The 20,633-nt window shown below is 40.2% G+C and overlaps 1 protein-coding gene across 10 annotated transcripts in view; it reads right to left on the minus strand.

Moving 5' to 3' along the window:
- The window catches only part of SNX7 (sorting nexin 7), a 217,522-nt gene that overhangs the window by 108,775 nt on the left and 88,114 nt on the right, over window positions 1-20,633 (minus strand). For 3 of the 10 annotated variants that reach the window (XM_021090770.1, XM_013997357.2, XM_005663646.3), the window contains one exon: window positions 12,882-13,315. The exons of 3 other annotated variants lie outside the window; for them this stretch is intronic. In XM_021090770.1, coding sequence (XP_020946429.1) covers window positions 13,238-13,315 — 78 coding nt within the window. In that variant the 3' untranslated portion in view covers window positions 12,882-13,237. Of the gene's footprint in view, window positions 1-6,653; window positions 6,968-12,607; window positions 12,855-12,881; window positions 13,365-18,054; window positions 18,836-20,633 lie in introns of those variants that run through there. 4 more of the 10 variants (XM_013997356.2, XM_021090765.1, XM_005663647.3 and 1 more) reach the window with 4 other exon arrangements.

Here is a 20,633-nt window from a genome sequence, read left to right on the forward strand (position 1 = left end):
CCTTATCTAATGGTCTACTCCCAAATAATTAAAAAAATACATTTTGGCAATGAATCTGGGCGCAGGTATTCCCGTCATAGCTCAGCCGTGAAACCAAGCGGGGCCTGTGGAGCAGCTGGGCACACAAGCCTTTCTGTGCCCCCCCCCCCCCACTTCTTGTTTTCAGGGAAGAAACTTCAGCCTCCAGGACCCTTCCTGAATTCCAAACGGCAGGTTCAAACAGTTGCTCATCAGGGAGATCACAGAGGAGCCTTCAAAAAACAATAGTGCAGTTTTGCGGCAGGGGCCTGGTCCCTCCTCAAGGAACGTAGATAACAATATCTTTGAGTTTGGCTGCAGAACTAAAACCCCCAACAAATGGAAGATGTTAATGAAGCATCCTTTATTCCTGAAAGAAGACCACCAGACCCCTGGACACCAGCTTTGAAAACAATGCAAGCTTGCCTCTACCCGGATTCTTATCTGAGGCCCTGTTTTCCGCTCCCCGAACTGTAAAACCATCTCCCAATCTCTGCCGAGGGTGGGGAGGGGGGCAGACACAGGCTTTAAGGCATTAGTCTGCTGTGACCCTCCTTTGCCTGGAAAAGCAAAAAAAGCTATTTTTTCTCCTTTGCCCCAAACTCTGTTTACATGTTTCTATTCGGCACCGGTAAGCAGAGGCCGAGTTCCAGCAACAGCGGTAAAAAACCTGACTAGTATCCATGAGGATGCAGGTTCAATCCCTAGCCCTGCTCAGTGTTAAGGATCTGGCATTTCCGTGAGCTGTGCTGTAGGTCGCAGATGAGGCTCAGACCTGCGTTGCTATGGCTCTGGCGTAGGCCAGCAGCTGCACTTCCTATTTCGACCCCTAGCCTGGGAATGTCCATATGCCATGGGTGTGGCCCTAAAAAAGACAAAATGAATAAATAAATAAATCTGAGAGTGGGCTAAACAGAGTTAAGAGCGATCTCATACCTTCTAACTGGGATGAATTCAGGAACTCAGACCTAGGCCAGTTGCTGCATAACTCAACAGACACAGGGATTAGTTCAAGATGGGCATACATTCCAATCTAGAGAAATGGCACACAAGGAGAAGTTTGCTGGGAAAGGGGCTTTCTGTCCTTAAAAGTGGAGAGATGTACAAGAGAAGTTACCAGCAATTTGGCTGAAGCATTGAGTCTGGCTTGCCCATGCTCCAAGACTGTCACTCCGCCAGGGACAGCACCGGCTGACCCCTCAGCACCTGCCTCTCAGGGCTGCTCTGTTGTCCTCTTCTTGCAAAAACAGTCATTTATTTATTGCTATTATTTTTTTAGCTGGATAAATTTGACATGTAACATGTAAATTTAAGGCTTTGTTTTACTTGGATACATTTATATATTGTAGTGTGGTTGCCAGTGTAACACTATTGATCACATTACATACTTATAGTACAATATTATTGGCTACGTTCAATAAACTGTACACTAAAAAAAAAAAAAAAAAAAGATAGCCACTGGAAGACAGCTTCTGGCATCTCTAGATACTGTGTATGTGGCTAAAAAAACCAAAAAGTCGTCATTTTCATGCTGTGAGGAATGCAAGCAGAGGAAAGACCGGCAAGCAACATGCTCTTGGACTAGCCAACAGCAGCGGGGCAGAGGTGGGGTGAGCTGATGAAGCGGACTCTAAAGCCCTCCCCTTCTTCAGGCCCTCCTGGTTAAGTGAGGATGTATTTCCTCTCTGTTTAAGCCTGTCAGGGTCAATTTCCTATTTTCAAAGCCAAAGGCATCCTACTTCTTTTGTCCATGTTGGCCTCTCGTTCCTCTACTTATATGGGAATCTGTCCTGAATCCAACGTGGGCCAGGTCCCTTCCACACGGAGTGGGTATTATCCCTCATCTCCGGGCTGCATTCCCGGACCCGGCGTGCAGTTATTTTTCTAGCCCTTGGGCATTGCCTCTCTCTGAAGCCTCCCACTCCTAATCTTTTTCTATGGAATGAGACCAATTTGGATATGGAGATCAGCCTGAATCAAGGCCAACTTGGTGCCTGCGTGCTGGGTTTTCTGCTGCACAGTTCATTTCCCCAGCTAGAGCTCTGTCTCTAGCCTCTACAACCTCCCCGTCAGCCTGAGCCTTGCATTTCAGTGGATGGTTAAGATTTGAGAGATGAAGGCTACAACAGGCATATAAAACCAATAACTTCTAAGCTTCTTATTCTTGTTAATTTTCACAAATACATGCGTGTGTGTAAACACAGTACAGTATTTACATATACCTATCGTACACCCATATATGTATATGCGCATAAATATGCATGTCTCTGTATTTATCACACGTCGATCTTTCTTACTATGATATGCCAGGGACACTACAGGTTAGACAAATCAGAATGGAGAACAGCAAGCAACAGAGCAACGTGGGATCCAGGCCACCTCTGTGACCTACACCACAGCTCACAGCAGTGCCAGATCCTTAACCCACGGAGTGAGGCCAGGGATTGAACCCACATCCTCATGGATACTTGGGTTCTTTACCACTGAGCCACGAAGGGAACTCCCGTACCCTTACTTTAGAATAGGGTCACTACTAGAGATTTGATTAAGCTAACGTGAGGTCATTTGGGTGGGCCTTAATCCATTATGACAGGTGTCCTTGATGCAAAGAGGAAATTTAGAGACAGAGACCCTGATGCAGGAAATTTAGAGAGACACTGATGCAGGAAGACGCTGGGAAGATGCACAGAGAGAAGACAGTCACGTGACTGGAGAGGCACGTCTACATCTGAGGATCACCAAGGATCGCCGTCAAACACCAGAAGGTAGAGGAGGTCAGGAAGGATTCGCCCCTCGAGCCACAGGGAGAGGACGGCCCTGGTGACACCTTGATTTCAGACGTCCACCCTCTGGGGCTGAAAGTCAGGATATTTCTGCTGTTCTAAGACACCAAGTTTTTACTACTTAACTATGGCAGCCCTAGAGACTAACACACGCATTACATTAAGATTTCATTTTTATTTGTGTGTATGACATCTGTTTCCTTATGAGACGTCGAGCACACCTCCGGCAGGTGATGTTGATTTTCTTTGCCATCACAACAGCACAGACAACGGTACTGGGCACCTATAAGCAGGGGAGTACTTGTAGAATCAGTGAATTATTGTGTGACTGGCTGCACGGATGATGGCTGTTTGAATGCAGATTGTTTCAAAAGCTTGTAGAATCTCTCTCAGATTGCTTAAATAAACTGCTTAAAAGCAATAATAATTTAATCTTAAAATCAGTCATCGTAATACTTCAAGTAGGAAGAGAAAATTGTTTATGCGTAATTAACAAATGCCTCATTTAACCAGCTCTGATTAGCAATTTCGTTGCATGCTCTGGGATGATCTGCCTTAAAAGGAGAAAGATGACCCCTGTCAGGTTGAGAATAAAAAATATAAACAATGTCTTCAATCTCCATGACTTACATTAAGAGAAATGTAAACAGGAACTGTGGAAGCTCAAATTTACTCTCTTGAACATAGTAATTATAGCCTTAAAGAACTGCACTCACCAAAGGGGTGGCCAATGCACACAAATGGTTGCCCCATTTTAAAGGATCTCATTGATCAATAACCTTACAAACACAAACATAAATACATTTTCAAACCAGGGGAAACTGCAATACGTGAAAAGAAGGGAGGAAGATAACCAATATGGTGCAAGCCATTGGCTTCTGCTTCAACGATTTTTATTTCTTAGGTCTTTCCACTAAGGACTATATATATTCATCTGCCATACATTTGCACACACACCTACACACACACATCCATGGACATAAATATGAACTTAAATGTGTATTTATATCTACTCATGGGCTCACACACATGGTATTCAGATTCATTGATGTATCTTACTCACTATGACCACTGGTTTGCTTCATCTCAGGATATCCTGAATTCATGGATAGACTGGAAGTTTCAAGTATTTGAGCATGTAACAAAGGAAAGATGATATCGAATTTAATAATTTTTTTCAAGTTAGTAGTCAAAGTCAGCTGTGTATAATTTATTCTTGTACTTCCCAGCACTGCAAATCTGGCAGATTAATTCCCCCTTTCCACAGATGGGAAATTGGGGCCTAGAATACTTAAGCTCAGAATTTTAAATGTTAAAACGCCTTTTTTTTTTTTTTTTACAGTATGTTAGAACTTAATTCTACTTCTAACAACTCTAAGTTTATCCAAAGCCATTATTAAATGCAAAAGGAACATTATTTCTACATTTATAAGCTAGATGTCAGAATTGGGTTGCTAGAAAAAAATCCGTTTCCAGACAACTTTTTTTTTTTCTCTCAAGTTAGGCTGCTCCTGGTTCATGTTGCTATAACCCTACATTTGCTTTTTAAAAAGCTCAAAATTTGGAAAGTTTTCTTGATCATTATATTACCTATGAGTTGACCAGTACCTAATAGTTCCATGTTTCTATTTCAATTATGTAGCAATCAAATTGATTCTTCCATTTAGGAAGAAGCTTATACTGTAAGGTAGGTCTCTCTGGCAAAACTCCTCCTGAGACCCTGTTTTTGTCTTTTGTGTTTAACCTGTGCCTGTAATATGTACAGACCTTTAAGTTATTTCATGCAGCATTACATTAAATGATATTATCAGCCTCTTCATAGAACAGGCAAAGCAAGGTGGAGCAGGGCAAAGATCCTAGACTTTTGGTTTATCAGCCCATACAGTTTCAAAAGGAATATGGGAATCAACATATACACACTCCTATACATAAACTAGACAACCAACAAGGACCTATGGTATAGCACAGGGAAACTCTATTCAATGTTCTGTAATAATCTACATGGGAAAGAACCTGAAAAAGAATGAGGATACGTACACGTAAAACTGAATCACTTTGCTATGCACCTGACACTACCACAACATTGTAAGGTAACTACACTCCAATAAAAAAAAAGAAATAAGGCGAGACAAAATGATGGTGCATTAGTGAGAGCTTAGAGAAATACAACCAATAGGGTGTGTATGTCTATAATTTATTGTACATAAAAATACATATAATAAAATTTATATTATGTATAATTAACATTATATACAATAAATATGCAATTTATTATACGGAGTTGGCTTATATTTAATTATGAAGGCTGATACATTCCCAAATCTTCAGTCAGAAACCTGGACACCCAGGAGAGCTGATGATGGAGTTCCAGTCTGAGGGCCAGCAAGCTCAACTCTACCAGTCCCAAGATCTGCAGCTGGCAAGATGTAGACTCAGAAAGAGCCAGGGTTTCAGTTCAAGTCCAAAGGCAGGAAACAAAGACAATGTCCTAGCTCAAAGGCAGTGAGACAGCAGGAGCTTCCTCTTCATCAGCGTTTTGTTCTATCCAGGCTTTCAATTGATTGGATGAGGTCCACTCACGTTACATAAGACAACCTGCTTTACTCTGTGTATGGATTTAGATACGAATCTTGTCCAAAATACCGTCATGAAAACACCCAGAATAATGTTTGACTAAATATCTGGGTACCCTGTGGCACAGTCAAGTTGACACATCAAATAATTTATTTTAGTAAGTGAGGACATGGCGATTATCATTACTTCATAAAAGAGGAAGAATATTCATGACTTTACAAATGACTTTATGTAGGACACAATTTCAAAACAATTCATAAAGAGAATTAAGTTTGGCTAAATGAAAACTACAAACATCATCCTTCATGGTTTCATTTTAATGAGGACCAGATAAAACTCTGCCAGAGAAGATCTAAACAGACATTTCTCCAAAGAAGACATACGGATATCCAAAAGGCACATGAAAACATGCTCAACATGATTAATTATTAGAGAAATGCAAATCAAAACTGCAATGAGGTATCACCACATACCGGTCAGAATGGCCATCATCAAAAAGTCTACAACCAATAAATGCTGGAGAGGATGTTTAGAAAGGGAACCTTCCCCTACTGCTGGTGGAAATGTAAACTGGGACAAACACTATGGAGAACAGTACGGAGGTTCCTCAGAAGACTAAAAATAGAACTACAATATGACCCAGCAATCCCACTCCTGGGCATCCATCCAAAGAAAACCATAATTCAAAAAGATATATGCACACCCATGTTCACTGCAGCACTATTTACAACAGCCAAGACATGGAAGCAACCTAAATGTCCATCGACAGAGGATTGGATAAAGAGGATGTGGTACATATAAGCAATGGAATACTACTCAACCATAAAAGTAGAATGAAATAATGCAATTTGCAGCAACATGGATGGACCAAGAGATTATCAAGTGAAGTCAGACAGAGAAAGACAAATAAATACCATGTTACTTACATGTGGAATCTAAAACAAAATGATACAAATGAACTTATTTATAAAACAGAAATAGACTCATAGACTTTGAAAACAAACTTATAGTTACCAAAGGGGAAGGGCTGCAGGGAGGGATGGAGAGGGGATATAGGACTGGCATATGTACACTACTCCATATGGAATGGACAGTCAACAGGGACCTGCTGGAAAGCTAGGTCTTTACTCAATATTCTGTGATAACCTATATGAGAATGTTTATGTGTACATGTATAACTGAATCACTTTCTCATACAGTAGAAATTAGCATATCGTAAATGAACTCTACTTCAGTAAAATTTTTAAAAAAGAAATAAACGAAAAAATAATACCAAAAAGAGAAAAAAACCCAAAAAACTCTGCCAGAATGAAATGAGTCAGAAAATTGAGGTTTGGAGGCTACAGGGAGAGAATCTGCAAGGGGGTGAAACATTGGGGGGGGGGGGTCTCTGCGAAAAGCTGATGTGACAAAGACCCGCTGTTCTGCTGGCGAGAGTGTGAACGGGGGTAGTGACATGGAGACGGCAGCCTACCGGGTCCTTCTGTCCCTTTGAGTTTTTCTTTTCTCTTATGACAAAGGCTGACGGAGGCAAGATTAAGAACCAGTTGTCCAATATGCCATGTGATTCTAGATGTTCACCCTAAGCAGATCTGTGAAATGACAGAAATAAGGCAACCTGTCAAGAGCTTAAACCTCAGAGATCTGGCAAAATGTGGTGGGGACAGAAGATTTGGAAGACATCCCATGCCTACCAGGTGGCTCTAGTTATTCTCCAGTCGTAAGAAAGTCATGCATTTCTTTCATTTTCAGAAGAAAAAAAAAAAAAAAAAAAGACGACTCTTATTTAAAAATAAAGCAACATAAAAGAAACGAGCAAATTAAATCTCTTGCAAAATAACTGTGAAGAAGGGAAAAAGGAGCATAACTAGGCTATTGTAACGGTGAGTGCTTTTTAGGTACTGCACGTATGCGAAAGTTTCCTGTGAGATGTTTTGAAAGCAGCAGCCACTTTTCAAATGAAGGGAAGTTCGTGCTCTGCCCCAGGCTGCCAGAATTAAGAGAGGCACTGCTAGAGGGGTTAAAACCGGGCATGGGAGAGGAGTCCAGGAACAGACTGACTAACTACAAGGCCAACTGCAGGCGGAGTCATTTCCATTTAAATTAAAGGTGTTTAAATGCCATTTTTCAGGTGCTAACCTGGCTGGCTTAGGGGACCCGGAAGTGTCCACATAGTAAGCTAATTTCATTACTCTTAACGTCCGAGGATCCTGAACCTCGTCTTCAATGAAATTGGGTGTAGCAGTCCCTCAGGATGCCTTTGAATTTGAATTAAATTCAGGATGCCATGAATTTATCGCAGTTGGTTGAGTGTGTTTGCAAAAGAAAGGACCACAGCTTTGTCATTCAATGTGTTCTTCCATCGTCACTGGGCTCTGATGGAATCTCACTGTAGCATTTCAGCATAGAATATATTTTATACACGGGGCTCAATCAAATCTAACGTAAAGGTTGTACTTTTAATACAGGTGAGTGCACTAACATCTCTAACTTCACAATCTTGCGCTATTTCTTAGCCAATAAAATTATGATTGACTCCCCCTGTGATTATAGATGCTGGACTAATGGTTTCTTTATACTTGTGATCTTTAATCCATGTTCCTTGAAGAGCTATTTTTACATCAAGTGCTCTCTTGTTGAAGAATTTTAGGCGTAAGAACTGAATATTGTTCATTATATAAGGGTATAGAATTTACACAGCTCTAAATGAGTAAAAACGTATGCTCATTTAAGAAATATGGTGGATATCATTATTTTGTTTTTCTCCAAATTCTTCTTTCTGCTGCCTAAAGCAGGGCTGCTTCTTTTGGAAGGTGCACATCTAACATGGGGTCTGAACGAAAGCTGCGATCTCCCTTTGGCCATAACCCCCCTGTGTCTGCTGTAATTTTTACAAAAGTGAGAACCTGACCTGGGCTGTGTGGATACTAGCACCTTGGCTCCTGGTCATGAAGACTGGCCTGAGCCAGGGCTATGGGGAAGAGGGAGGGGATGGCTGAATCCCAAGCTACTTCCCTGGGATTTTCCTCGGAACTGAAGCTGGAGAAGAGCTCTTTCCTTTCCAGTGGGAAAGCTGGAACTCGGAGCCATGAGTTACCGGGAGACACTAACAGAGCCCAGGATCTCTCAGCTTCAGCAATCTCGGTATTTTGGGTCACACGGTTCTTTGTTGTGAGGGGCCACCCTGGTCATTATAAGACGTTGAGCAGCATCCCTGATCTCTATCAATTAGAGGTCGGAATGACCTTCCTCCTGCCATACTGTGGCTTCAAAAAATATCTGCAGACTCTGTTAAATGGCCCTTACTTAGTTGAGAACCACAGAATGAGCCTCATGTAAAGGCAGGATTAGGAGCAAGTGAGGCCCACTCACTGGAGCAAAGTAGGAAATAAATGTCTGTTCAGAACCAGTTTTGCCCAAATACACCTTTTTCCCTTTTTGTTATATCAGCCCATCGTTTCCCATTTTTCTAAAGTAGTTACTTTTTTTTTTTTTTTTTTTGGTCAGGTGGAATAAAAATTATTGAACTAAGAAAAAGATGGGAGCACTGGGCCAAAGGCAATTAAAAATCAATTAATAGTAGGCAGAGATTCCACCTGTGAGTTTGGAAAAAATATATAAGAATTTATAAATCTTTTTAAAGACAAAACACATAAATTGATTACTAAATAGATGGTCTCCCAGCATAAGCAGACTCCTAAGAGATTCCAGAGTAATAAAAACTATCTTCAGGATAGTAGTCTGGGGATGAGGCATAAGAAAGGGGAAAAGAAGACTTTATATATTCTTAGGATTACGTCCATGTCCAGTGATAATTTCCTATTTAAAGGGTGTGTCTGAGTGTATGCCTGCAGTTCTCTAAAAGAGGAGCAAATAATGTTTCTGTTCAACTACCAGTAATAATAATACTAATAAAAACAGCAAAGGGAATGTGTAAACTGTAAACAGGATAAGTTATGTCATCTTCCCAAATCAGACCTTAAGCCTGAGCCCACTGGCTCCAAAGTTCACAGGAGTCAACCTCTACGGCAATGGCTTTCATGCAAGTACAATCTCACTTCCCATAGAAAATAAGCTTCTTTCTTCCTAGGGCTTCAGGTCAAACAACAGAGAAAGTCATCACTAATGCTTAAGCTTTGAATAGCCCGTTGAGGTAAAAAGATTTTTAATTTCCCTCCAGGTAACTAGACTGAAAGGAGGAAGTGGAATCCTCAGAAAGCAAGAAATAGTATTACCTGGTTCGAAGCAACTACAAAGATGGATTTGCACAATTTTAAGTCCATCTACTAGCCCATCCCACTTGAAAGCCTTGTCTCTTTTCGAAGGCTATGTGCTTGGAAGATAAGTAACTGAACAGCAGGAAGTCTGTGTTTTGGGAAGCAGTTACTGAAAGAAGGCACGGCACATGCTGAATGAAAAGTACCTGTAAATTCAGGGTAGATCTTTCCTTGAAAAGTTAAGTGTGTTATTTTGTTGCTGTTAAAAATCTTTTTTAAGATGAGGTATCCAGTAACCATATTTCCACCGTAGTAACAACAACCATGACAGCACACATCATAAGACCCAGTGCAGGTAAAGCTACACCAGGGGCTCCACTTGCAGGAAGACGACAGAAGGGGTTCCAAGGACCTGTTCCTCAGCTTTGAAAATCCTAAGACAGTCTCCTCAGCAAACAGTGCTGAGACACCTGGATAGCCTGGCACGAAAGAATGAAATTGGGTCCTTCCCACACCTCATAGGTGACAATTAGCCTCAACGTGGATGCTAAACCTATAAGTTAAAACTTAGAAGAAAGCACAGGGGGTAGATGGACATAAACCTCTGATTCGGCCACGGCTTCTTAGATGTGACAACAAAAGAAAAAATACACTGAGCATCAAAATTTAAAACGTCTGTGCTCCAAAGTGCATTATCAAGAAAGTAAAAAGAAACATTTGCAAATAACAATCTGATAAAGGGATCTGTATCTAGAACACATAAATAGCATTTGTAACTCAATAATTAAAAATGGGGCAAAGGATCTGGATGCGCATTTCTCCAAAGAATATATACAAACGGTCAACAAGCACGCAACAAAAGATGCAACAGGAAATGCAAATCGAAACGAGAGACCACTTCAGCCCCTGGGATGGCTGTAATAGAATAAACTACACAAGTGCTAGTGAGGCTGTGGAGGAATGGGAACTCTCGTACACAAATGCTCGGAATGTAAAACGGTACAGCCGCTTTGGAGAGGAGTCTGGCAGCTCCTCAAATGGTCAGACATAATTAGGATACCATCCATTCGGAGAGACAGGCCCAAGAGAAGCGAAAATATATGTTCACATACGGGGGGGAAAATGAAGTTTGTGGTGGTGACGTGGCTTGCAAAACCATGCGGTTGGGACCCTCCTGATAAACAGGAAGGACTCTCACCCCAAATTTGGTTTGAATGTCAAGACTGGTGATGCCACCAACATTCCAAGAGGGTATGCAGAGATCTATCACTCACATAATGAGGCTTTCTGAGGAGAGCAGGGCAGGCCTCGCAGGCTGTTTGAAAATGGCTTGAGACCTGGGAAAGGAGAAAGGCTTGGCGTTTTCATGGTGATTCGGGGGTGAGTCCCTGCAGGCAGGGAGGAGGTGGTATGGATCGAACTTCCTCTCAGTGACAAAAGAGGGAGCACCTGGGCTTTCTTAGTAGCTTGTCCAGACATAGGGCCAGAGGGGAAAAGGGAGAGGAGACTTAAAAGCTGTCAGCAGCCACCAACGTCAAAAATGAAGCCAGGAGTTCCCGTCGTGGCACAGTGGTTAACGAATCCGACTAGGAACCATGAGGTTTCGGGTTCGATCCCTGCCCTTGCTCAGTGGGTTAACGATCCGGCGTTGCCGTGAGCTGTGGTGTAGGTCGCAGATGCGGCTCGGATCCTGCATTGCTATGGCTCTGGTGTGGGCTGGTGGCTACAGCTCCGATTAGACCCCTAGCCCGGGTCTATGCCTCGGAGGTGGCCCAAGAAATGGCAAAAAGACAAAAAAATAAATAAAAAATGAAGCCAGATTCTCTCTTTACTACAAATGGTTTAAGAATTGTACATACCAGTATTTAAGAAAAAAATGTTTAGTTTTATATTTATACAGGTGTTTGTGTATCTTTTATTTAAGACAATTTAAATGTCTAGTTTGCGTGTGTGACATTTAAGTGGTAAAAACCAAGTGATACTTAATTTAAATGTCTAGTTTGTGTGTGTGTGACATTTATTTACGTGCTAAAAACCAAGTGATACTTAAATGTCTACTTTGTGTGCGTGACTTTTTGAGGGCTAAAAACCAAGTGCTAAAAACCAGGCATGTATGGTAACATGCGTGATTAAAAATCTCAAATTTTATTCAAAGCATTGAGAAACAGCTACTTCAAAAAATTAGCAAATATTAGATAACATATTCAATTTTAACATATAGCCATAAAATAAATATAAAATCACTCTGTATGATAAATATTACTAGAATGAAAGCCTAGAGAATGAAATGAGCTCAGTGTGTCTTTTTTATCAATACGGATCATAAGCACCTGCAAATATGCCTTACAAAGGGTGGACACAAGAAATGGGAAAACGAACTTGATCAACACTGTACATTAAAAAATAAAAGCTAGAAGTGAGTCATGAAGGATATGTAAAAAAAATACCAAAAGAAGAATTAAAATTACTAGTGGGAAAATGATTGTATTGTGATTTCTAAATAATAACTCATAAAAATTTAAATTTATCTTGGTAAACATTTTTTTTCCTTCTTTTTTTTTTATTTTTTTGCCTCACTTGCAGTATATGGAAGTTCCCAGACTAGGGACTGAATCCAAGCTACAGTTGCAACCTATGCCACAGTTGTGGTGACATCAGATCCTTAACCCACTGCACCAGGCCTAGGATCAAACTCACACCTCAGCAGCTACCCAAGCCACTGCAGAGACAGTGCTGGATCCTTAACCTACTGAGCCACAGTGAGAACTCCTTGGCAATCTTTTTTTTTTTTTTGCCTTTTCTAGGGCTGCTCCCGCGGCATATGGAGGTCCCAGGCTAGGGGTCAAATCAGAGCTGTAGCTGCCGGTCTACATCAGGGCCACAGCAACACGGGATCTGAGCCACGTCTGCAACCTACACCACTGCTCACAGCAAAGCTGGATCCTTAACCCACTGAGCAAGGCCAGGGATTGAACCCGCAACCTCATGGTTCCTAGTCGGATTCGTTAACCACTGAGTCACGATGGGAACTCCCGGTGACCTTTTTTAATTGTAGAAAACAATTACTTAACTTTTAGCAAACCAACTTTCAAAGTTATCATTAATATTTAATGATACTCAATCAGTTTTGTACATTGACTTCAAATCCCTAATATTACAGTAAATGGTATTTCAGAGAAAATTATGATGAAATAAAGGTGATCCATAGTATACTTGTTAATATGCACTGAATTCATATTCGAATCTGCTTCAGAGGCTTGAGCTACAAGGAGGAAAGAACACACAGTCATTTCATATTAAATTTTTTATTAAAACTGAGTCATATATTTAAAATGACATGTTCACAGACAAATATTTAAGAAAAAAACTTTGTATAGTTATCTGCATAAAAATTTAAGAACATAGTTAAAACTCTAAGCTAAATATTTATATATATATATGTGTGTGTATATATATATATATATGTATGTATATATATCTCCAACTTCCTATCAATGATCTGGAATACAAGTTTCAAGGTGTTGGTTTTCCAGACAGTGTGAAACAATTTTCGTCCACTTTATAAAGGATACAGCCCATCCAGAGATAATAACTTTGGTTAACAGATGCTATCTCCCAAAGTTCACAAAGAAATCTTCAATGCAATTAAAATTTATCTTCGGAAGCTTCTTCCAAGTGGAGATCTGTCTGCGATGTAAGGAAGGACTCCCATGTGGCAAGGCACTGAATAACGGAAACACACCATGAAGGGATCAACAGCAGTTCACTTTCCCTGGGAGAAGGATTAATGAATCCTTACATATCGGCTCCTCCAGCAATCCGCCGGATTCCTCTTCCCCTTCCGCTTGCCAGAATTCCTATCCTTTTCTACAGAGTTTTATTCTTAACGCGGCAAAGTATTGCTTAATAATGGGAAGACATACATAAGATGTGCTGAAATAATCCACTATCCCCCCACTGTCAGGGAAGAAAACAGCTCTGAGGTATAGAGGAAAAGATGGATCAGGCGTCTCTGAGGAGGCAGGTATTAAGCATCTCGACAGGAGTGATGACACAAGCACCGCTTAACCAGATCTGAATCCCATCCTATCGAGTGTGCAAGTTGTGCAAGTTGATTAATCTCTATTACAGTGTCTCTGGTTATAAATCCGGTTAATGACAATACTTACCACTAGAGCAATGGCAAAAATTAAATTTACATCATCTGTATAATTCTCTATGCAGAAAGTTTAGCTCAATGTTAAGGACTCAAAAAATGAGCAATTATTACATTATGATGGGTTGCTGGGACTAGGGGGTGAGAAAGTCATTAATGTGCCACAGGAAAATGAATCAAGATGACCTAACTGACATCTCTAGGGCAAAAGAGCTAACACATATTTTTTTTCCATGTACACATAAAATATTTACCAAAACAGACCATTTTCCAGGCTATACAAGAAATCTCACTAAATTTAAAAAGAATGAAGTCATATGAAGTTTGTTTTCTGAACATACTGAAATTAAGTTAGAAATCAGCAATTGGAACATATCTGAAAACCTGGAGTTCCCATTGTGGTGCAGCGCAAACGAATCTGACTAGGAGTCATGAGGTTGTGGGTTCGATCCATGGCCTTGCTCAGTGGGTTAAGGATCCGGCATTGCCATGACCTGTGGTATAGGTTGCAGATGCGGCTTAGATCTGGTGTTGCTGTGGCTCTGATGTAGGTCGGCAGCTACAGCTCCAAATAGACCCTTAGCCTGGGAACCTCCATATGCCATGGGTGTGGCCCTAAAAAGACAAAAAAAAAAAAAGGATATCTGAAAAATGCCCAAATATTTACAAGATACTTATAAACAACCCCTGTATCAAAGAAGAAATCCAAACGTAATCTAGACAGTGTTTCAAACCGAATGAAAATGAAACCACAACATATAAAAAATTTTGGAATACCACTAAAGTACATAAAAAGAAATTTATAGCACTAAATACCTACATTAGAAAAGAAGAAAAGTCTTAAATGACTTCAGTTTTCATCTTAAAAACTAAAAAAGAACAAATTACCCAAACTAAGCAGAAGAAAAAAACCAGAAAAGATTGCAGCATGAATTAATGAAAGAGAAAAACAATATAGAAAAATCCATGAACCCACATGTTGGATCTTTGAGAAGATTAACAAAACTGATAAACTTTTAGCCAGACTGTTCATAAAAGGAGAGAGATGACACAAATGACTAACTTCTGAATGAGAAGGGGTGATATCACTTTAAATTCTACTGAAGGAAAAAAAAAAAACTGTTACTGAAACCTTTATACATTTGAAAACTTAGATGAAACTTAAAAGACACAAACTACAAAAACTCACTCTAAAAAAAAATAGATAACCCAAATGAATTTGAGTTTGTCGTTAAACATCTTCCCAGAAAGAACACTCAAGGCCCAATGGCTTCACAGGCGAAGACTCAAACATTTAAGGAAGAATCATTAATTCCAAACAAACTCTTCCAGAAACTGGAAGGGAAAGAAATGCTTTCCAACTTACCAAAGACATTATAAGACAAGAAAAATATAGACCATTACTCCATATAAACATAGCTGTAACAATTCTAAACAAGGTCAGAATTGGCTCAGCAGGAATGAACCCGACTAGTATCCATGAGAAATGCAGGTTCAATCCCTGACCCCTGGCGTTGCCGTGAGCTGTGGCATAGGCTGGCAGCTGCAGCTCCAATTCAACCCCTAGCGTGGAAGTTTCCATATGCTGTGGGTGCAGCTCTAAAGAGCAAAAAAAAAAAAAAAAAAAAAAAAAAGAAAATTCTAAACAAAATGTTAGCAAATCAAATCCAGCAATCTCTAGAAAGAATTATACATCATGACCAAATGGAGTCTATCCCAGGAGGGTAAGTCTGGATTTTAATGTTCAAATATCAATCAATGTAACTGTATTAAATGCAGTATCATCTCAATAGATATGAAAAGACATCAAATTATATCTATTTCTTACTAAGAAAAAAAAAAAATCCTCGACAAATTAGCAACAGATGGGAACTTCCAGGACCTGAGGGAGAACATCCACAAAAAACCCACAGTTAACGTGACATGCAGAAAAGGCATTAAATATGAGCTGTGCGGTATTGTTTCTTTTCAATGCGAAAAAATCATTCGACTTTACAGATAATAAAAAACCTCCTTCACCAAATTCTGCATATAAAGAAGCAGGAAATGCAAAAATACCTAAATTCTAATAATGTTTAAAAGTCTATCCACAACGTTTCAAAAACAAGGAAAACTATTAACTGGGACTGAAGGGCTGATAGAGCAGAACCATCCTTCACCTTGCAAAGGTGAACCTCATTTTTACTTAGTGCTCTCTGGCCTCTTCTGCAAATTCATGTATAATCTACTACCTGGTAACCCTGCAGGGCAGCCCAAAGCAATTACTGCTTTCAGGAGATATCATATCTTTTTGATAACTCTGCCAAACTATCCTTTAAATAAACTTCTGAATGTACTCAAGGTAAAATTCAAAATGAAAATCCAGAGAGTCTGCTCTACTTAGAATTCCTGTCAACGAGGCATCCAAATTGCACCAAAGATGATATTAATCCTCATGTGAACACTCTTATATCGCTGTCATATTCTTCACCCATCCTCGTTTAATAAATGTCTAAGGAAGATCAGCCCTCCATGCTGATTAGTGCTGTGAATTAACATTTTTATTTCTAAAGGAAATTCTAAAAAGGAGAGTGAAACATGGTTAAAAAAAAAAAAAAACAGCTACTTAACTATTTCCTTACCCCCCCACCATCCACCATATGAAAGGCAGAAAAACAATTTACGCATTTGGAAATATCGATTATAGAACATTAGCATAGAAAAACAACAGAAATACAACTGCTGAATATCAATACGAATACTTGATCTCAGGGAGGGTAACGGTTGCTTTATTATGTATTACCTTCTTTAAACCACTCAATGACTGTTCGCCTTGTTTGACAGATGAGAAAGCAGAGGATTGTTGAAATAAAGTCATGTGAAATAAAAACAGCTTGGCGAAAATAAAAACACCCACACACAAAAACAGCTGAGTGCCTTTGTGTTATTACAGATCTGGTAAGGGGTATCCCCAGGCATCAGCAAATGGAAAACAACCCATCTCTGGAGTGACCAGCAGCATACTTTAATAAGTCACTGGGCCACCAAGATGCCTTCCTTAACATAGGGGAGGAAGGACCATTTTGAGGGGAAGTGGGTAAAAAAAAAAAAAAAAAAAAAGAATGATTGCAGGGGAATGAGGTAGATCAACTTTTAGGAAAGAGTATAAATGCATATTGAGTGTATGGAAACTGATTCCTTACATACATCTTGGAAATTTTTACATATTATCAGGAGTATTTATACTCTTTGACAATGACCAAGCCAGGCGTACAGTAAGTGCTCAGTAAATGCAGAGGCTATAGAGAAGGAATGTATTGACCTCCTGATGTAAATATGCCAGTCATCATAAAAACAGCCTTTCCAATCAAACCAGTTGACACCCTGGTTTCCACTGCTCTTTAAACTTACTAATAGTACGTTTTGCTATAAAAGCCTGCCCCACTCCGTCTGCTGACTGGTCAGGTTTCTGGGTCTACAGAGCAGAGGATGTGACGCTGAACTGTGCAGCCCCTGACGCTAACTGCTCCCTCCTGCCAATGTTTAATATTAACCTGTTCCTGGATATGTGGCACATTTATCTGTTAATGTATATGAGTCTATTAAAAGAATTAAAAATAATCTCTAACACTTTTTAAATCTGTCTACTCTTTCTTGCTTTTTTGGAGTATGAAAAATTGTATAAAAATTAGAGAAATGGATTGTTTACACCACATAGTTAAACAATTTAGTTTAGGATCTGTGTCCAGGACCGTGATAACTGGAGAACTGTTAAGGAGTTCCTATCATGGCTCAGTGGGAATGAATAGGACTAGTATTCACAAGGACAGAGGTTCGATCCCTAGCCTCACTCAGTGGGTTAGGGATCCGGCCTTGCCATGAACTGTGGCATAGGTCACAGACATGGCTTGGATTCCGTATTGCTGTGGCTGTGGTGTAGGCCAGAGGCTGCAGCTCTGATTGGACCCCTGGGAACTTCCATATGCTGCAGGTGCAGCCCTTAAAAAAAAAAAAAAAAATCAAAACAACAAGAAAAAAAAAACTGTCAAAACCTAGTGTGAGATTTGCTTATAATTGTAAATTAGTAGTTCTGCTGTATCATAACATTCTTGGAAACTGGTTCCCAGCTCCTATTGGTTCTTCTCTCTCTTTTTTTTTTTTTGTCTTTTTAGGGCTGCACCAGCGGCATATGGAGGTTCCCAGGCCATGGGTCCAATCGGAGCTACAGCTGCCAGCCTATACCACAGCCACAGCAACATCAGATCCAAGCTGCATCTGCAACCTACACCACAGCTCACAGGAAAGCTGGATCCTTAACCCACTGAGCAAGGCCAGGAATCGAAGCCACAACCTCATGGTTCCTGGTCGGGTTTGTTTCCACTGCGCCACGACGGGAACTCCCAGTACTCTCTTCTTGTGCTCCATGCTTCTCACTGCTGTAAAAGTTAGCCAATAAATATACTGAACATGCTATTAGGCAAGATGTTGGGTGAACAGAAAACAAGTTTATCACAAATCCTTGTTAACTGAGACTCTGGTGCACATTCTTCCCCAGTTTATAGCCAAAGACCCCCACCTGAAGCTTCTCTTTGCAGGGCAGGACTGGGAAATAGGCTGTACAGTCAGTAAAGTGAACCAGAACTAGAGCAAACAGACCCAAAAGGTAAACAAAAGCCCTTTTGTTCTGACACACATGCTTAAAAACTTTTCAAATACACAGATGGAATATGTAGAAAATAAGTTTTAATGCCAAAACTAGTCTTGAAAGTAAATCTCTTGCTATCCCAGCAAGAGTGGTGATGACATTTTGCCATTAGAAAAGGAAATGCCTTTTTAGTTCTCATAAGGGAGTAGTGATTCCATAAACAGATGTGATCAAGTTTTCTAAAGAATGAATGAATGACAACAAAAATGATGTTTCTATAGATATAATACAGCTTTCAACAAACACGTCCACATTTAAGAATCAATATTTTCTCAGACTAGTGGGGTGTGAGGAGAGTCTCTCTCACAATATGAACTTGAGGCAAATCTTTCCATTTCTCTGGGCCGATCCACCCATTCACAGACTAGGGAGCTTGGACCATGTGCATCTGTTAACTTTCATCCTAGAACCAAAAGTGGTGAGAAATCACATTCGACTTATAAATATGCTTTGCCCTCCTTGGTTTGATACAGTGTGGAGAGGCAGCAAACATAAAAAATTTTGCCTCTCCCCTCAGTATTTGATATTTATGAGGGAACTGTCATTATAAATAATTTCCAAAGGTGAGATTCAGAAATAAACGAGAAATGTTTGCGATGACTACTAGTGCTACTACTACTAAGAGTCTACATTTATTGAAATCTTATTATGTGCTAGGCACTGAATTAAGACCTTAACATATATTTTACTTATTTATTTACTTACTCACTTATCTGTCTATCCAACAGCTTTGAAATGTATTTTCTATGTTGGCAATTTCAGGCTTACGTAAAGTAAGTCAAGGCTTAAGGGATAAGCTGGTTGAGAGTCCTGGAAAGGTATTTCTGAGTATAAAAGCTTCAAAATCATTTTGTTGTGGTGATTTACTGGGAATATTAAATTTTGCTTCTGGGACTTTTCTTTCATCTCTCTTCATTTCATTACCTACACCCATACATATATATGTGCATGAACATATAGATTGTAATACCCAAATAAACCTATGATGCATATACTATTATTGTCAGCACTTTATAGAAGGGGCTGCTGAGGCTCACTGAACTAAAGAAAAGTCTTCAAGGTCCCACAGCTTAAAGCCACCAGTTAGGCCTCCGAAGCCCATGCTCTTAGGCAGCAGGTGCGAAGCCAACATAAAGTTTGCTATCTCCACAGGTAAGGCTACCACCCTGTTCGTGGACGAGCTCCTAGAAAACCTAGCTCCATCCAAATTATCGCATAAGTCAAATTAATAAAAAATTATGTATATATCTCCACTGCTAAAGTAAAATAACCATAAATTGGCCTAAAACTATAACAATGATACCTATTCTTATAAAATGTAATAGAAGCCAGACCTCACCATGGACTCCTTTTATTTATTTATTTATTTTGCCTTTTCTAGGGCCACTCCTGCAGCATCTGGAGGTTCCCAGGCTAGGGGTCTAATTGGAGCTATAGCCACCGGCCTACACCACAGCCATAGTAACGCGGGATCCAAGCTGCATCACAGCTCACGGCAACGCCGGATCCTTAACCCACTGAGCAAGGCCAGGGATCGAACTCGCAACCTCATGGTTCCTAGTTGGATTTGTTAACCACTGAGCCACGATGGAAACTCCCACCATGGACTCCTTTTAAAACAAGAAATTTCCATATTAAGTCAAAAGCTGTTGTGCTTCTAGTGTTCCTACTAACCTAATAGTAGCTTTTAAACAGTGCCATAATAATTGCCATTTCTCTTCATAAACTGAAACTGAGACCATGCCTGAGTGTCCTCTACACGCTTTAATGCTGTCTCCAACGATCTGGGGCACAGACCACACCACCTACATTTGAGGAAACACTGAAGCTTAGATAAGTAAACAGCTCTACACCAAGCCAATATCACTGCAAAATAAATCATCAAAATTGTCAGCCAGGTCTAAAACGAGGGCAATGGGGTGTGCAACATTTTCTTTTCTCTTTAGGACCACACCTATGGCATATGGAGGTTCCCAGGCTAGCGGTCGCCACTGGCCTACACCGCAGCCCCAGCAAGGCCAGATCTGAGCTGCACCTGTGACCTACACCACAGCTCAGAGCAACGCCGGATCTTAACCCACTGAGCGAAGCCAGGGATGCAAATCTGTGTCCTCATGGATCCTAGTCGGATTTGTTTCCACTGAGTCATGATGGGAACTCCAAGTGTAACATTTTAGTGATAGTTTTTAAATTTATTTTTG

The sequence above is a fragment of the Sus scrofa genome, chromosome 4 (assembly GCF_000003025.6).
Source record: "Sus scrofa isolate TJ Tabasco breed Duroc chromosome 4, Sscrofa11.1, whole genome shotgun sequence".
In the NCBI taxonomy this organism is placed as follows: domain Eukaryota; kingdom Metazoa; phylum Chordata; class Mammalia; order Artiodactyla; family Suidae; genus Sus; species Sus scrofa.